The 16,426-nt window shown below is 41.2% G+C and overlaps 2 protein-coding genes across 2 annotated transcripts; both read right to left on the reverse strand.

Annotated features, from left to right (window-relative positions):
* Positions 1-665: 665 nt before the first annotated feature.
* mccc1 (methylcrotonyl-CoA carboxylase subunit) lies at positions 666-8,695 on the reverse strand. The gene is made up of 19 exons (XM_072389000.1): positions 8,426-8,695; positions 7,884-7,927; positions 7,091-7,230; positions 6,871-6,966; positions 6,644-6,765; positions 6,298-6,445; positions 6,090-6,211; positions 5,877-5,988; positions 5,592-5,673; positions 5,375-5,502; positions 5,079-5,262; positions 4,858-4,967; positions 4,521-4,737; positions 4,353-4,439; positions 3,818-3,867; positions 3,424-3,561; positions 2,881-2,988; positions 1,565-1,636; positions 666-1,478 (listed from the first exon to the last, which is right to left on the reverse strand). Exons 1-19 carry the CDS (start codon positions 8,479-8,481, stop codon positions 1,347-1,349), a joined length of 2,148 nt encoding a protein of 715 aa, XP_072245101.1. The 5' UTR covers positions 8,482-8,695; the 3' UTR covers positions 666-1,346.
* A 614-nt stretch (positions 8,696-9,309) lies between these two features.
* On the reverse strand, positions 9,310-14,871 carry lamp3 (lysosomal associated membrane protein 3). Its single transcript, XM_072388657.1, has 7 exons — positions 14,740-14,871; positions 12,983-13,099; positions 11,089-11,171; positions 10,652-10,777; positions 10,198-10,270; positions 9,931-10,101; positions 9,310-9,821 (listed from the first exon to the last, which is right to left on the reverse strand). The coding sequence occupies exons 1-7, from the start codon at positions 14,798-14,800 to the stop codon at positions 9,682-9,684; spliced, it is 771 nt and encodes a 256-aa protein (XP_072244758.1). The 5' UTR covers positions 14,801-14,871; the 3' UTR covers positions 9,310-9,681.
* Positions 14,872-16,426: the final 1,555 nt, after the last annotated feature.

Here is a 16,426-nt window from a genome sequence, read left to right on the forward strand (position 1 = left end):
TTGAGGCTCTGTGCAGCCGCACAGCTGTTTTCAATTAATCTCATTGATTAAACCTGCAGGTGGAGCTGCCAACACGTAGAAAGCCTTACGAGAGAAGGCTGGAAAGTTGCAGATATAATATTCAGTTCACAAGTTGCCTTCAAACGCATCAGATATGACATGAGGCTGTGTATACTTCAAAAATTTATTACAGTATTTGACAGTAAGTTCAACATCAGGAAACAAACACAGACTTACAGTTTAGTCTACAAGGCCTCTGAGCACACTGTTAGTAAGAAGAGAGTGATCCAGCTCGCATGTCATCTGCGTGGTGATCATTTGTTAGACAGATTTAAACAGAAGCAAACATCTGTCCACTAAAAGCTCTCTGTGGCCGACTTTTCATCCTGCAGTCACAAAAACACTGCAGATGTGACTCCTACTTGTTAGAATCATCTGTGCTGCCACAGTACACTCCGCTCTGCTCGGACATCATGATTGGTGCACGTTTCAGATGTAAAGGGCAGTCTGGACTCAGTCTGGAATCTGGGTATAAAACCCCACCCAAAATACAAAATAGTTTTGAATGCCAAAGATAATTTCTTTTGTAAATTTAAAAAAACGTTGAGCTGCTTTAAACTTTGAGACAGAGCATTTTTAAATACCTGCAGTTTTACAGTATATACAAGCAGTAGGAGCGTTTAATACTTATCAATGCTTTGATTTACATGGTTCCATGGGGTTCAAAGAAATAAATCTAAGTCATTCTGTGGGTGAATATGTAAATACGGGTCTCTCCCACAGATCTCAGTAACGATTCGTCGTCCACAAAAAGCAAAATTCAGTCAGTTTTAGAAAATGAGGAGAAACTGCGTCACATCATCAGCACTGTGTGATAAAGCTCTTTAACTGACACTAGAGGTGCTTTTCATTTCGCTCATTTATGAGTCCCCACTTCTCCCATGACTGAGAAAAATCCCACATGTAGTTCATGTGTCTTTGCTTTGGATAGAAGCAAAAGGACCGAGGGCCTTTCCCTCCCTCATTATGAGATCAGATGCGAGGACTCTTACTGACAGGGACCGACACGCAGGAAGAACTTCAGGACCTGAAGCTCAAACGACAAAAAGATTGATTCTAGTTCTGTAATCAACATAACGCAGCACTCGATTTTTTGTTGCCTCTTAGTGCATTTAGGTACCAGCTGGGATCATTTTCATCCCATCTGTTCCAGACTGACCCAAACAAACGATTTCGGTCCCGAATGTCGGAAATATTTACTAAAAACTCAGCTCGACTCCGTCTCCCTAACACCTTCCAACTCTCTCCTAAATGTCAGTGTGCGTGTGTGTGTGTGTGGAGGTGTTTTACTGGCTGCTCCCCTCCCCCACTTCCACCTCCTCCTCTAGTTCGACCAGAGGAGCGTGGCGATTGGCCTGGGAGCCCTCGCTGAAGAAAACCTTCTTGATCACGCCTGACTTTGGCGCCCGGATCGTGTGCTGCAAAGACACAAACAAGGGACAAAGGTGAATGTGTGTGTGTGTGTGTGTGGAGTGGGGGGGCAGAACCAGCATGGGTCCCTTACCTCCATCTTCATGGCAATCATGACCATCAGCGGATCTCCTACAGCCACTTTATCTCCAGCTTTCACCAGCACCTGAACACAAACAGCAGCTGTTTGGAAACCAATGACGTGACTCCAACATAACGCAGAAGGACCCATGTTCTTTTTAATATTGTGGCTCAGTAGTCTTGATATTCTTTTAACTTGTTCGCTCTGACCTCTTCATAAGTGCTCATCACACCGGAGGTTAGGATTGGATTACCAACCAAATGTCCGGAGACCAAAAAGCTGTTCACAGTCGGTTGGAACATGCCTCCCGGATGATCCGATCATGAGTGGTAAGCCCTTAATAGGATGGATTTAATAAGCACTCAGATCAGATCACTCAGGTGCAGAAGTATTTGTATGTGTTCTGGGCCACGTTAAAGGACCTCCGTCTGACCTGATGTGGCTTCACACACGCAGCAGTTACCACTAGGATGTTTTCACACGCCTGCTTCTGGAAAAAATACGCGCTGTTAAAGGCAGCATCAAACTTAGTCAAAGATGCAGCACTAATCTGTGGAAATGTGTTGAAGGCATGGTTTATTTAGGAGCTAAACGTTTTAAAGGTGAGTTGCCTCAATGGTTACATTTTTGGCTTTGATTGTTGTTGGTGTGGATTGCACCTGCTGTGGTAAGCATATCGTACTCGCTTTGCATGGAAAGCGTTGCATGAGCTGCCACTCGTACACGGCACAGCGAAGTGTAGAACAGCTGAGGGGGTTTAGATCCACAATCTGTTTATTTCAACTCTCCTTTCTCTTACATCACATCTGTTACATAACTAAGCTTATAAAATCATTTTCATCTGAAATGTGTGACTCTAACGCAGTTACTGAATCTATCTGTACAGGAACATCCGTAAAGCTGCTGAAGTCCGGTTTGTTGCGCAGCTGACCGTGTGACACAGGCTGTACGAGCGGGTAACTTAGCTCTGATCAAAAGAGCTCCCTCAGGACGCATGTGGGGACGCATATTAAGTACCAGGTACGAACGCATTGACTTAAAGATGTCCACTGATGATCCAATCACTCTGGAAGCATATCAACACCAAATATAATCATCACCAGAGTGACCAGAGATTTTTAACTCAAAGCATTCAGAGTGCATCTTGTAGACATCACGACTCAGATAGGGAAAGCAACAGGACACATTCGTGTGTCTAAATCCCCTTGCTTCTTCTTGATTGTCTTGATATTAAGCATAGCTGCAACCTAACTTAATCCTTAAACAGAGAAATAAATGACCATTTTACCTCAAATGACCTCATATTCTAAGAACAAGGCCAAATTCACCTTCTCTATGGTTCCAGTCATGGGGGCCACAGCTCCTCCCTGAGCTCCCGACCCGCTAACACCAGCCAGATACTTTGGCACGGGAACAGACACCTCGGAGCTCCCCTCCTGCAGGAGAAATGCACAGATGTCAGAAAGTGAGGTGATAGATAGGAAACGTGCGTCAGGTTTAAGTTTGAGACATCCCACAGATCCCTGCAGACTTCAGCTTTTATCCCTGTTCTAACTGTGCTGTTCTGACCAGCTCTAAATGCAGATTAAACCACAGCTCTTTGTTTTTCTCCTTCCTTGGATGGAAATGGTAACGATCAAAAACTAATGCAAAAAGTTTCTAAACTTTACATTTACTGCAGCTTTTTTTTCCTTGAACTGTCTTCTTCTGAATTACAACTACAAGCAACATAGCCTGTGCTGCCCCACCCCCTTTACCAGTGAAGGAAAACCCAACTACTGAGTGATCTTTTGCTTAATTTTTAATGCTAAACCAGGCTAATTTGCGCTGTTCGTATTTACACAGAAAGGTGTAGAGCGGCAGGGACGTACCGTGGAGAACAGGTGCACCGTGTTGTCCAGGATCACCAGTTTGGGTCGAGACTTCACTCCATTTACTGAGCAGTGCAAGAACGAAGCTCCACCTTCCATCTCCACCTCCCCTGTTACACGGTACACTTCCTCACCCACCTGAACGGAGAGCGTTGACATGATGAATGTGATCGAGCGAAAACTAGAGCAGCATCACCTACTGATAATGACACAGATTAGACCCCTATGTGACAAATGTCTCATCAGGACTTTGGGACAGAGGTCAACTATTCTTTTTACTATTAGTACATTTAAGGAGTGCGAGTGTACGGATTGAACAAAAAAGTTTATAAAACTGGGTTTCCAGAAATGTACTTCTTTAAAACTTCTACTAAATAGTTTTTCTCCAGCTCACCTGCATACTGTAGCTGCCGTCTTTGTTATAGGTGATGACCACACTGACTTCTAGAGATAAAGACAAGATGAAATGCTTTCAAAAAAGGTTTGAGATCTAACACGGTGGAGACGGAGAGATCAGTCATCGTTATCATCATCAGCACACATACAGAGCTCTTTTTGGGCTTCACAGTTCATTAACAAAGTGTCACACACTGGATCAGCCTTTAACCTGAATGAATCCACCACATCTGCACTGCTAACGGCACCAAACCGATCCAGTTTGGTGTGTAATACCTGACGAACTGAATAATAACGCACAGGGACTGTATATGTTACCAGTTTAACCGACAGCTGGAGAATCTCTCAGATTAACAGCTTCTAACTTCATCATAGAAGTTAAAAAGCAGACAGCTTTAATCAATGATTGATCACGCAAGTCATGGTTTAGCATAAAGATTCTTCTTCCTCCAATAAATCTTAATTGATTTTCCTTCATTTAAATAAAATGGAACCCTGGTGCTCATGTTAGTGGTGGTATGCGTGTTGCTTACTCTTGTCTCCCAGCTGAAGAGTCATGTTTCTGTTAAAGTTGGTGTTGTTTCTCCAGCCACTGCTGGAGCCAAATGGGGAGAAAGGATCTGAAAATCACAAACAAATCCACGCTCAGTTTTTCATCTTAAATCTGCCCCCACACAGACTGCTATCCCCACCCCCCTCACCGGTGGCGGTCTGTGTGAACTCCTGAGTGTGTTTCCTCTCCTGGAGCACCAGGCCCAGGGCTGCCTGGCAGATGGTTGCCCCAGAGGGCGCATGCGGAGTGGGGAACAGGTCAGCGTAGTGCTGAGGGATGAAACTGGTGCTCACATTTCCAGCCTCAAACTCCGGGTGGCCCGAGAGGCTCAGCAAAAAGTCAATGTTAGTGTTCAGACCCACAATCTAAAGACATGACAGAGAAAAAAAAAGAGCCCAGAGGATGCAAGAAATGTCAGAACCAGAACAGACAGTTTCCACGTACAGTAGGAATGCATATAAAGAGTCATCTGATGTGAGTCTTACGTTGTACTGTCGTAAACAGTACCGCAGTTTCTTTAAGGCAGCACATCGGTCCTCTCCCCACACTACAAGCTTGGCGATCATTGGGTCATAATGTGCCGACACCTCGTCCCCTGTAACCAAACACACCTGTAAAGCTTCCATCATTTTTTTTACTTATAGATATATATATATATACAAGTATTCTTTATCATCTTGAGTGTTGTTCATTGTTTGTTCCCCACCTTCTCTGACTCCGGTCTCTATGCGCGTGTGTTGGTCCGCTGGAGGCGTGGACAGATGCAGCAGAGGCCCCGCCCCTGGAAGGAAGTCATTGTTTGGGTCTTCGGCGTAGATACGAGCCTCAAAAGAGTGTCCCTTTAAGATTATGTCATCCTGAAGGAGAGGGAGACGTTCCCCTGCTGCCACCTGGAGGAGAGTTTCATAGAGCATAAGCGCTTTCTTTGACTTGACTTGTGGCAGTAAAAACTCCAGGTCCCACACATATTTCTGCACTTTCAGCTGTCTCCTCTCCTCTCACCCTGAGCTGCCACTCCACAAGGTCGGTTCCAGTGATCATTTCAGAGACGGGGTGCTCCACCTGCAGCCTGGTGTTCATTTCCATGAAGTAGAAGTTGTGCTGGGCATCCATTATGAACTCCACCGTACCTGCAGGAAGACAAACAACATGATATAACTGTGTTTAGGAACAAGTCGCTGTGGAGCAACGCGTGCAGGTGAGTGAGTGCGTGTCGCACCTGCCCCGACATAGTTGACAGCTTTAGCTGCTCTGACGGCTGCCTCTCCAAGTTTCCTCCGAACTTCAGGGCTTATTCCAGGCTGAAAAAGTACACCAGGCAGTGTCATGACTGAAGTAAGACATGAGCTAATATCACCTCTGCATAAGCAAAGATCCTTTTGAACAGATAAGTCAGTCGACAGTTATTCACCCAAAAGAAACTGACCTTTAAGACATCTAAGGTTTGTTTTGACTGATGCAGTTTTAAGTCCACGCATCTCTACAACAACCACTCATCACTCACCCCTGGTGCTTCTTCTATGATCTTTTGATGTCTCCTTTGGACGCTGCAGTCCCTCTCAAACAGATACACAGCGTTACCGTGCATGTCCCCAAACACTTGCACCTCCACGTGTCTGCAGAAGATAAGAGCGATGTTTATAGACAAAATGTCATTTTTATAACAAAAAAGGTTTCACAGTTCAGCAGCTGAGCTGCCAGGCGAGTGTCGTCACACCTGGGATCCTCTACAAACTTCTCAACCAGCATGACATCATCATTGAAGGACTTCCTGGCTTCTCGTCTTGCTGACTCCAACTGCTCCAAGAAGTCTGAGTCGGACCGCGCGATACGCATTCCCTAAAAGTCCCATTATTACACATGTTATTTCAGGCTCGCAGCAGTTAGACTGTGAAAGTTATTTCAGCTTTTCCACTTCCTCCCACCTTCCCGCCTCCACCACGAACTGCCTTGATCATCACAGGGTAACCAATCTGCGCAGCCTCTGCCTGCAGCTTATCATTTGACTGGTCTTCTCCGTGGTAACCACCGATTATTGGCACCCCGGCCGCTGACATAATGTGCTTGGAAGTGCTGAGAAAGGCCACAAATGGATACAAGTAAGTTGAGACACATTATTCCTGTGACATCTATGTTGATTCCACAGTTCCTTTCTTTTTAACATAAAGAAAACCCTCTTTAGAATTTTTCACAGCTGCAAAGACATCCAGTCCTCAGCAGGTAAGGACCTGAACATGAAAATTTGAATATTTGAATATTAATGGGTGTCACCTCTTAATGCCCATGTCTCGGATTGCAGAGGAAGGAGGCCCAATGAAGATAATTCCTTCCTGTTTACATGCCTCTGCAAACTCTGTGCTTTCTGACAGAAAACCATAGCCAGGATGGACCGCCTGCACACAAAACCACAACATCAACAACAGAAGGAAAGTGGACATTTTAAGAAGCGATATAGGATATTCAGTTAAAGAAAATCCCCTTTTAGCAGGATTACTCACATGTGATCCCGAACTCTTGGCAACTTCCAAAACTTTCTCCATCGACAGGTAACTCTGCTGCGAGGGAGGAGGACCAATGTGGTAGGCTTCATCTGCCTGCAAAAACATGACAATATAAAGGCTGATAAAGCAGTTTAACATCAAGGAACCTTGTTGTGTTAATTAAAAACAGCTGAACACAGATCTGTGTGCTACACAAACAAATGATTCAGTGTCTCACCATGGCCACGTGCATGGAGTGTCTGTCTGCATCACTGTACACCGCCACAGAGCGCACGCCCATCTTCTTAGCTGTACGCATCACACGGCAGGCAATCTCTCCTCGATTGGCGATCAGCACCTTTTCGATCCTTCCTGCCCCTGCAGAATAAAGTTGTTGTTTTTTTAAAAGCTTAAAATAACAATGAGTATTTATCTCAGTCATTAATCAAATCACTATATTTATATAAAATGTGTGGATGCTGCTTTTCTCAAAAATGAATTGTATCTTGGTGGAAAATAAAACTAATACGGCTGTGACGTTAGCTTATCATAATCTTTAAAGACCTAACATTTGTTTGTTGGCATGTACGCAGATACTGGCACATCAAAAATCCAGTATCCTTCATCTTCCCTAGTCAATGTGTTTATTTGAAAAGCAATGCATTCTGGGTCAAAAGAGTAGTAAAAACATATTCATTTCACTAGAGGCAGGACTTGATGTATGTGATAATAGGTGCGATCAGCCACAATGAGTTGGACTACAGGAAAAGAAAATCACTATCTTGCATCCAAAATAATTTATTTGGCAGATAACAATTAATTGATAATGAAGACAAATTAGGTATATCAACAAGTGTTCTCCAGAAAGGAAACGAGAGTTACCCCTTCCTCTGAGTTTTAAGGACACGCCTCTCTACAAGCAATTCAGCCCTACAGATACATTATAGGAGAAACCACCGTAAAAGATTTTGACGAGAAATGGCAGGCTTTAATTTGTCATTTCTAATACAGAGCAACGATTGTTTACTCACTTCCAGAAACGAACCTCACGCCTCTTTTGGTCCATGACAGCTTTCTGAGGAGAGGAGGAAAAACATCCTCAAATGCTAAGGTGACTTTTTAGTGTCTGAGCAGATGTTAAACGATCACATTGCTGTAGTAGGGACGCTAAACCACAGTCACTATGACAGTAAACCAAGTAACCTTGTAGTGGCAGAAGTACACAAGTTGTAGCAGCCACGCTAACTGTCAGTTTGCTACCTTTATTTAACCTTGCTCACATCATATCTCATCAGTCTAGCTAACACAAAGAAGAATGTTCCAACCATGTCTGGATGCTGGATGGAGAAATATAGACATTTCGAGTAGGTAAAGAATCATGACCCAAAGCAGATTATTTACAGTCTTACATATCGGATTGGTGAGATCAAACGCAGGATAAACAGACCTGCAAACTTGGTAAGCTAACGTTAAAATTAAGCTAATAACAGATCATCGACATGGTGCAGGATTTCGCCAGATTTGACAGCCTATTTTCAGACAAAATAAACTCCTAACGCATTTATATACTCACTGTGTGAATATCCTCAAACCCTGCAAAGTTGGAAAACTCAGAATAACTGCAGCCATAGCTACCAGCTACTGAGGCTAGCGATGCTTGCTAGCAAACTGACTTCGTGACCGGTAGAGGAAGCAAAAGCGAAGGGGTAATTTCAAATACAGTATGGTTCTTTTTCAGCGGATCTAAAACACCCAGTTTAAAACAACAAAGGCAGTCTGGGCGAATAAAATGTCACACTTGAACTAAAAAGCATGCATACACTTTGTTTAATTAATTAATCTATATATTTGTTTCTTTTTTACCTCACCGAGGACTCGTAGTTGCGACAGCCAATGAGGAAGAGGGATATAGAGGCGGGGAGGGAGGTGCTGTTACCAAATAATACCAGCAGAGAGCAGTGTTTCTCCGTTAAGAATATCAGTTGATTAAAAAAGGTCCAGTCTTTTAACTTCATCTGCTAGTTTGGACTTTTAGTAAGTAAAAACAGACACAGACTATCGGAAATTGTCAAGTGTGTGCAGCAAAATTACCAAGTACAGCTATAAGTAACCTCAGTGACCTACTAAAGGTGAGGTCAGTGAAAAAGGCCAGACTGATCCTGGCAGAGCCACACCACCCACTGCATGAAGAGCTCGGGTTGCTTCCATCCAGACGCTAATACTTGCTGCCACGATGCAGGACAAATAGACTGAGCTACTCATTTATCCCCGCTTAAATGACTTATTATGATTGTGATTTAAATTATACGTGTCACGTGTGTTGTTTTAAATTTTAACTACTGACTGTGAAACTAATTGCCCCTGGATAGTAAAGATACTTGAACTTGAACATAAAAAAACTAAAATATTAGATAATATGAATAAATTCAGGTGTAAAACCACAACAGGAAGTCAGGCTTTACAGAATAATACAAGAAGCAAAATGGCCTATGATATTAACTAGACCAGAACATTAAATAGAAATCACAGACCAAAACAAATGTATTTTCATTCCACCTCCTTTTTTTAATCAAAGAGCCAATATGCAGCAAATTTGAATACAGTAACACTGAAATACAGCAAAAAATATGTACAAAGACAATTTTTAAGTTTGAGAATATTTTCCTTTGACTGTTCTTGTTAGATAAAAAACAATATATATTGCATTTAAAGCTTGAATTTAAAGAATATAACCAATAAAGAAGTCTTTAACATGTTACACGCATGTTTTTTGTAATGGTGTATAAGTTCTTTAGATGGAGTAAACCTCCAACTCGTTTCATAACCAGATCAAAGTGTCTCATATCCTTGTCTGCGGCGATCTCTGATGAACAGGAAGCTCAGTACAATGATCAAGAAGAGACCCACCACAATGGACCCGATGATGATGGGAATGACTCTCTTGTTAAAATCAGCCCAACATTCCACCTCTGCAACAAAAGACAGGAGGGCAGAAAAATGAGTAAAGACACAGTCTATTTTCTCCTTTTTCAGTCCTCTTAATCATCTCGTGACTCAACAAATGTTAAGCTCAGCCACCTGTTCCGTACTGTCCTGTTGGCACGCTGAAGGCCTGAATCTGTAGAGGAACCAGCTTGATCCTGAGCTCAGACGAAGCCAAAAGCAAATACTCTGAATTGCATTTGAAACTTTGACCATTAGCCGTCTTGAAAAGACTCTCATGGTCCAACAAACCCGAATAAGTCTTATCTGTGAGGAAAGACAGAAATAGCTACAGCATTTTCAGTGTTCTTTTTCCAGGTAAAATCTTATGTGTCTTTCTGAAATCTGCCCATGAGCTCTTACTGAAACATTCTTTGCAGACAGGCTGTGGAGATAAATGAGCAGTCAGTTTGGTGACGAAGAAATTTTTTCTCTCCTGGAGACGAAAATGCAAAAGTTGAAGCTGATTCAGAAGTCAAGACACGCAGTATCACATCCAAAGTGAACAATTTGATTCAGATGTTAGTCCAAAACAAAACATTGCCTTTGTTATATTTACAGCAGCTGAATTCTTTAGCTTGATTAGTCAGATAACAAGCAGATTCTACATGTCTTAATCAGCCTTTGTACATGCGTGATTCATGTCTTCAGTTTTCCTTTCACATCTTAAACAAACTGATATAACCTGAACAATTTTTCTACTTTTACATTACATAAACACACAAATTGTTTGTATGTATTTAGTGGGATGAGACAGATTACACCCTTTAGAGATTGGTTTATTACAGCATAACACATCCCACCATGAACAAATTACCTTCTTGAAGGTGAACTGCAGACTGGCAACATTGTCGGGCAGCGTGAGGGACAGAACAGCTGCCTCTTTGCTACAGTAACCACTGATCCTAACTCTTGATGGGTCCAAGTTGAAATACCAGGTCTTCTAAATGTGCGAGGAGAGATGTATTATTTTAATCACAAGTCGATTAGTGCACTAAATCTACACAAAACTGCTTCATTCTGTGTTCTAACAGGGTATTTTCTTTCCAGGTTTATGCTATGGGAACAGCAGTTGTAGATGTTTACTGTTTAAACTTTTGACACCTCGGAAAAAGATGCTGATGCAGACACACTATATATATAAAAAAATAAATAAAAAAACCGCTGACATACGACTCAAAGCTGAAACACACAATCAACAACGCTGACAGATGCAAACACACACAGATTGCTGAGCCAGCCGCAGCTTCTGACCTTCTTTTCGATGACAATGTACTCTGCTCCCATGGTGGTTTTGATGCACGGTGTCCCCAAAAGGTTATTCAGCATGTAGGTTCCTGCACAAAAAAGAAAACTCACACAGGCGTCTAAATGTGAAGTATTCAATGTTTTATGGAACTTACAAATCAATGTGTCATGTGTGAATTTGTATCATCAATTTGTATTTTTTTTTCCCTGAATCAGAAACTAACGAATACTGAGGGACAGACCTTTAATGTACTTAATAAACTCTGGACATGTCAAACAGCAACATGTGGTTGTCTTGGCTAAGAGACTGTGGGATTAAACAGGCGTCACATTATAAGCATTCAGGAAATGAACAAAAGTGAAAAGGTGGGGAGAGATTTTCTTTTTAACTTAAAAGTTTTGTGTTTGTATTTGCTTATACAATTTTCACAACACCAAGATGCTTCATACTGTGTGTTAAGCTGTGTGTGATTCTTTGTAGATGGAAGTTAATGACATATATCAGTGATTAAATTTACATTTTGAATTTGATTTAGGAGATACTTTTGTCCTAAGCAACTTACACGTGAGAAACAGATTTTTCTCATGGCAAGTTTATAGTTATAATAATGTAAATATATTGTATATATTACCAGAAGATTAACTGGTATAACTGGTATTGCAATGTGAGCCTTAGTTGATGTTGTTGTTTAAGTTAGTCTTGGAAGGTATTTTTTCCGTGCAACAAATTGACAACCAGTGACTGAGGGGGGTTGGGGGGGCTGGGGCCATAGGGTAGGTTTGATGATGCAGCCAAAGCCACGACACAATCTTGAATTGGAAAAATTGTTGCAAAATTTGCAGAAACAGAAATAACATATGATCAACTTCTCTTTCCAAAAAACCTTTAATTCCCAAGATATTTAAAAATATATTCCATAGGCTGTGATAGTAGCAACACTATGTGATAAAAGTGCTCCTCTCATGGTCAGACCACCCGTTTTCTTAAACCACAGTGAGCAAGAGTGCAACTGTGGGACCACTGAAGAGCACTTAACCAATGTGTGAGATAGGAAACCAGAACAGCTGTATGACACTCATGCCTCTGAACAGATAGCAGCCCAGCACTGTTATAAATAAACTGTAGTGAGAGTGGGTTGTCCAATAACCTGAAGGTTGGCAGTTTGATTTGATTGATCGGTGAACTGACAGCTGGAGGGGTGGCACTCCACCGCCTTGCCACGGCCGAGGTGCCTCTGAGCAAGTCACTGTACCCTCATGCTCCCGGGCGCATGAATGGCTGCCCACCGCTCCAGTGTATGGCATCTGTCTCTATGAGTGTGTGACCCTAAGCATATGTGTTCAACAGGTGCCAACCTGGAGTAATTTTGTGTATTTCGTGTGACAATGACTACATTTAATCTCAATTAAAAGATCTGTGAGCCCACATTTTACAAAACACAATTAGATTTTTTATTATATTCAGTGTTTGGTGACTACATTAAAAAATGACTAATCTGTTACAGGAAAAGCTGCATCCCCTTGTAGCTTTTTTAGAGATTTTTAATGACATGATCAAGTTCAGGTGATCTTTCTGATCACAATGGTTAATGTCCAAGTTATCCATAAACTTCATGTAAATACACTAACGTACGCCTACTATTGTTCAGCCTCTATGCAGATTGACTTCAAATCTCACAGCTCCTAATATGAAACATTAGTCAAACCTTCTTCAGCTTCATTAACAGATTTCATCCCTGTGAAGCTCTCTGATGAGTTTTCAGGCTGTGAAAACCAAAATGCTAAAAATTTACACCCCTATTTCAACATACTTTGGATTCATTCGTGCAGTCTATGGCCAACAAAACTGCTTATTTTGTTGCTCTGTTTGCAATAGATGTGGTCTTGTGTTTGTGTGTACCTTGTGTCGGAATGGCCTCCGAGGGTTGCAGGACGGGCCGGTAGATCTGAGCCTCGGAGGGCTGCTCAGAGTCCGACGCAGGCTGGACGGAGCTGTCATTTCCCTGGAGGTGGACACCTGGTGGAGGGTGAGACCTGTCAATCTTATGATATATTCATCAATAAGTTTTTAATGCTACATTCATAACAAATTTGAATGTAACAAAATGGAAGATTTGGTGCTGCAATGCAAGACTTGAAAAGGGATCTGTTGGCTCATTGCAAATATAACTATGGTTGAGATATCACAACAGGTTCTCTATAAACTCTGCTGCAGCTTCCCAGAGCATGCTGGAGCCTGCATGTAATTTCTTTACCCAAAGACCTAGATTTTTCTTTTACATGACTGTTGTTCAATTTGCAAGTCTTTAGTAAGAGTCCTGGCATCAATACAGTCGTAAGATTGCAAAAACAATATGATTAAACAGTATCCACAAACTAAACAAAACACAATGAAAACACAAAGGCTGCTCAAGAAGAGCCCACTTATGGATATACATTTTTAATTTACAATATGTTCACAATTATTCTTCGTCTAAAGTGGAAAGTAAGAAAATTAAGGATACAATGATGAGAGTGCGACTGTGCTTTAGTAATGAAATGTAAGGATGCATAATCCGTCTTCACTTTGAGTTCTGTTTTGAACAGTCTGTATCATCATCAAGGGAAAGATTTTGAGAAGAATATGAACTTTGTTTTCTGAGCATTTAAAAGTGATTTTAAGCTCAGAGTAGAATGTAGAACACTAGAAATGCAATCTGAAGCTCTAAGATTGCACGTGTTTTAGAGGGAAATACACTGTGAATAGAAAACAAAAGAGGTCCCAGAATAGAACCATGTGGGAAAATATTTATTAGCACTCTTATCCTTAACAACGTTAACAAGGAATATTCAACATTAGAGTACAGTCCAGACTCTTAGAGTCAGGGCCAGAAGATTAACATGTGAGCCTTAGTTGATGTTGTTGTTTAAGTTAGTCTTGGAAGGTCTTTTTTCCGTGCAACAAATTGACAACCAGTGACTGAGGGGGGTTGGGGGCGCTGGGGCCATAGGGTAGGTTTGATGATGCAGCCAAAGCCACGACACAATCTTGAATTGGAAAAACTGTTGCAAAATTTGCAGAAACAGAAATAACATATGATCAACTTCTCTTTCCAAAATACCTTTAATTCCCAAGATATTTAAGAATATATTCCATAGGCTGTGATAGTAGCAACGCTATGTGATAAAAGTGCTCCACTCATGATCAGACCACCCGTTTGCTTAAACCACAGTGAGCAAGAGTGCAACTGTGGGACCACTGAAGAGCACTTAACCAATGTGTGAGATAGGAAACCAGAACAGCTGTATGACACTTATGCCTCTGAACAGATAGCAGCGCAGCACTGTTATAAGTAAATATTACTAATTGTTGAGATTTTTAAAATATCTATAAGCCCACATTACATAAAACATATGTAATTGTTTTTTATTATATTCTGTGTACATTTAAAAAAGACTAATCTGTTACAGGAAAAGTTGCAGCCCCTTGTAGCTTTTTTTAGAGACATAAACACTGGGCAGTGAGGGTGTTGAACTGTTCACTGCAACTTTACAGAAGTCTACCTTTACACTGCAATGTTTGAAATAAAGTGGAAAGACAAACAGTGACCTGTTTCCATAGTTTAAAGTCAGTAATCTGAGATGGGTGGTGTAGAATTTGATGATCATCAAACTTACCTGGAATAAAAGCAGCCAGGAAGAAAAGAGACCATCCACTTGTGTGACCATTTAGCATCATAGTAGGAGATGAATGTAGTTGGGGGCTGCTAACAGAAAGGAAGTGCAGTAAGAGACGGCAGCTGTGGTGTGACTTGTAAATGCGAGAATACCTTAACACCTACCAGGCAGAGGAAGTAAGGGAGGCGGAGCAGCTTCCATCAGCACTGACAGCTCTGCTGGTAAAAAGTCAGTTTAACAGGGAAACCAATGACCTTCTCACCTACTGAGTCATGTGTGCATAACGGCATGGCTGTAAAATTTAGTCTAACACAATGGATTTGAATGTAAAATTTGATGCAGAATTTATTCTAGTTTAAAATACAGGAGAGACACACTGGTTTCTTACAGATCAGCTAAAATGGTTGTGTTTGAGTTTCTGAACCAAAAAAGATGATGTTGCAGTGTTTCTTGCCTCTTTTGGAAGGTTTGTTCTCATGCTTTATTTCTTCTAACCTCATGTAACTTGTTGCTGTGTGTGAGCTGCAATACAGAGGTACATTTTCTGTACTGTGTGGGCTTGAGAATCAGTTTTGATTTACTTGGGTTTTACTTAAGTATTTCTATTCAAATGTGGACACTCCTCTGTATTTAGAGTGAAACACCATCATTTTTGCAGTATTACACTTATTTGACACTTCACTTTTGATAAAACAAGCTTTAACTTTAAAGCTAAAACCTTTTTGGTTGTGACGATCGCACTTCAGCGGTCTGTACATTGTCTATGACTCTCTAAACATCGACTAATCTAATATCATTTCAAAACTTAACAAACGAAAAAACAAGATTGCAAAAGGTAATGGTGTGAGTTCTGTAAAAAAAAAAAACAAGATTTCCCATCCTCACAGGTATCATTGCATCTAAAGCTTTGTGTGATTTTTAATCCAGCAGCTTCAACAGTGACACTGAAACCTCAGCATCCATAAGGCAAATAAGCACATTATTTTAACTACATTTTGGTCTCAATTGCTGTGTTGGAACTGTTACTTGGGACTTAGATCAAAGCACACGAGTGTATCTACTAAACAAACAAAAAACAGCATGGGAAATGTGAATGGTTTTAACTTCTGCTGTCCCTGCAGATCAATCCTCAAGTTACCCATGAATATTAAGTTTGTTTAGGAGGATGGTGCTCTTGGACTGTGAAGTTCACACCAAAGATGCCCATAAAGACAGAGGGAAAAAATAAAAATAAAAAAATCAGAGAAGCACTTCAAACCAATTGAAAACATTAATTAGTAACCTCTGACATTTGGAAACGAGACACGTGTACTTATGACAAGAATTACCATTTAAAAATCTCAAAGTGAAATTAATTTGTTTTACTTGTTTAAGTCCAATAGCATCAGGAGAGTGGTGAACCCCATCTGCACCCATTAAGTTTTACCTTCTCAAGTTTAACCAATTAAAAGTGATGCGCATGTGCTACACATGCAATTCCACCAAAAGGCCAGTGGGGGGCATAAAACAGGGACACACTTTTATCCCCACATGACTGTGACAAACACCCACAGAGTGGAATATTTCTCAAATCACTTATATATATAATAAATGACAGTATACCAGAGTTCCTGCTTTGTCTGTGCAAGTGGAAGCAACACTGGTGACAGTGCAGGTTGGACAGATGTTACAATAAGCTCTAAAATCT

The sequence above is a fragment of the Leuresthes tenuis genome, unplaced genomic scaffold (genome assembly GCF_036924035.1).
Source record: "Leuresthes tenuis unplaced genomic scaffold, fLeuTen1.0.hap1 SCAF_7, whole genome shotgun sequence".
Taxonomy (NCBI): Eukaryota; Metazoa; Chordata; class Actinopteri; order Atheriniformes; family Atherinopsidae; genus Leuresthes; species Leuresthes tenuis.

What these genes read in the sequence shown, in the direction of transcription:
- lamp3 (XM_072388657.1), bottom strand. Translation starts at nt 14,800, where the DNA reads ATGATGCTAAATGGTCACACAAGTGGATGGTCTCTTTTCTTCCTGGCT. An exon ending in TGCAGTTCACCTTCAAGAAG is followed by an intron (nt 10,271 to 10,651) that starts GTAATTTGTTCA and finishes TTTCGTCTCCAG; the next exon opens with GAGAGAAAAAATTTCTTCGT. An exon ending in AACAGGACAGTACGGAACAG is followed by an intron (nt 9,822 to 9,930) that starts GTGGCTGAGCTT and finishes CTTTTGTTGCAG; the next exon opens with AGGTGGAATGTTGGGCTGAT.
- mccc1 (XM_072389000.1), bottom strand. Translation starts at nt 8,481, where the DNA reads ATGGCTGCAGTTATTCTGAGTTTTCCAACTTTGCAGGGTTTGAGGATA. An exon ending in TCATAGAAGAAGCACCAGGG is followed by an intron (nt 5,674 to 5,876) that starts GTGAGTGATGAG and finishes GTACTTTTTCAG; the next exon opens with CCTGGAATAAGCCCTGAAGT. An exon ending in TGATTGCCATGAAGATGGAG is followed by an intron (nt 1,479 to 1,564) that starts GTAAGGGACCCA and finishes GTGTCTTTGCAG; the next exon opens with CACACGATCCGGGCGCCAAA.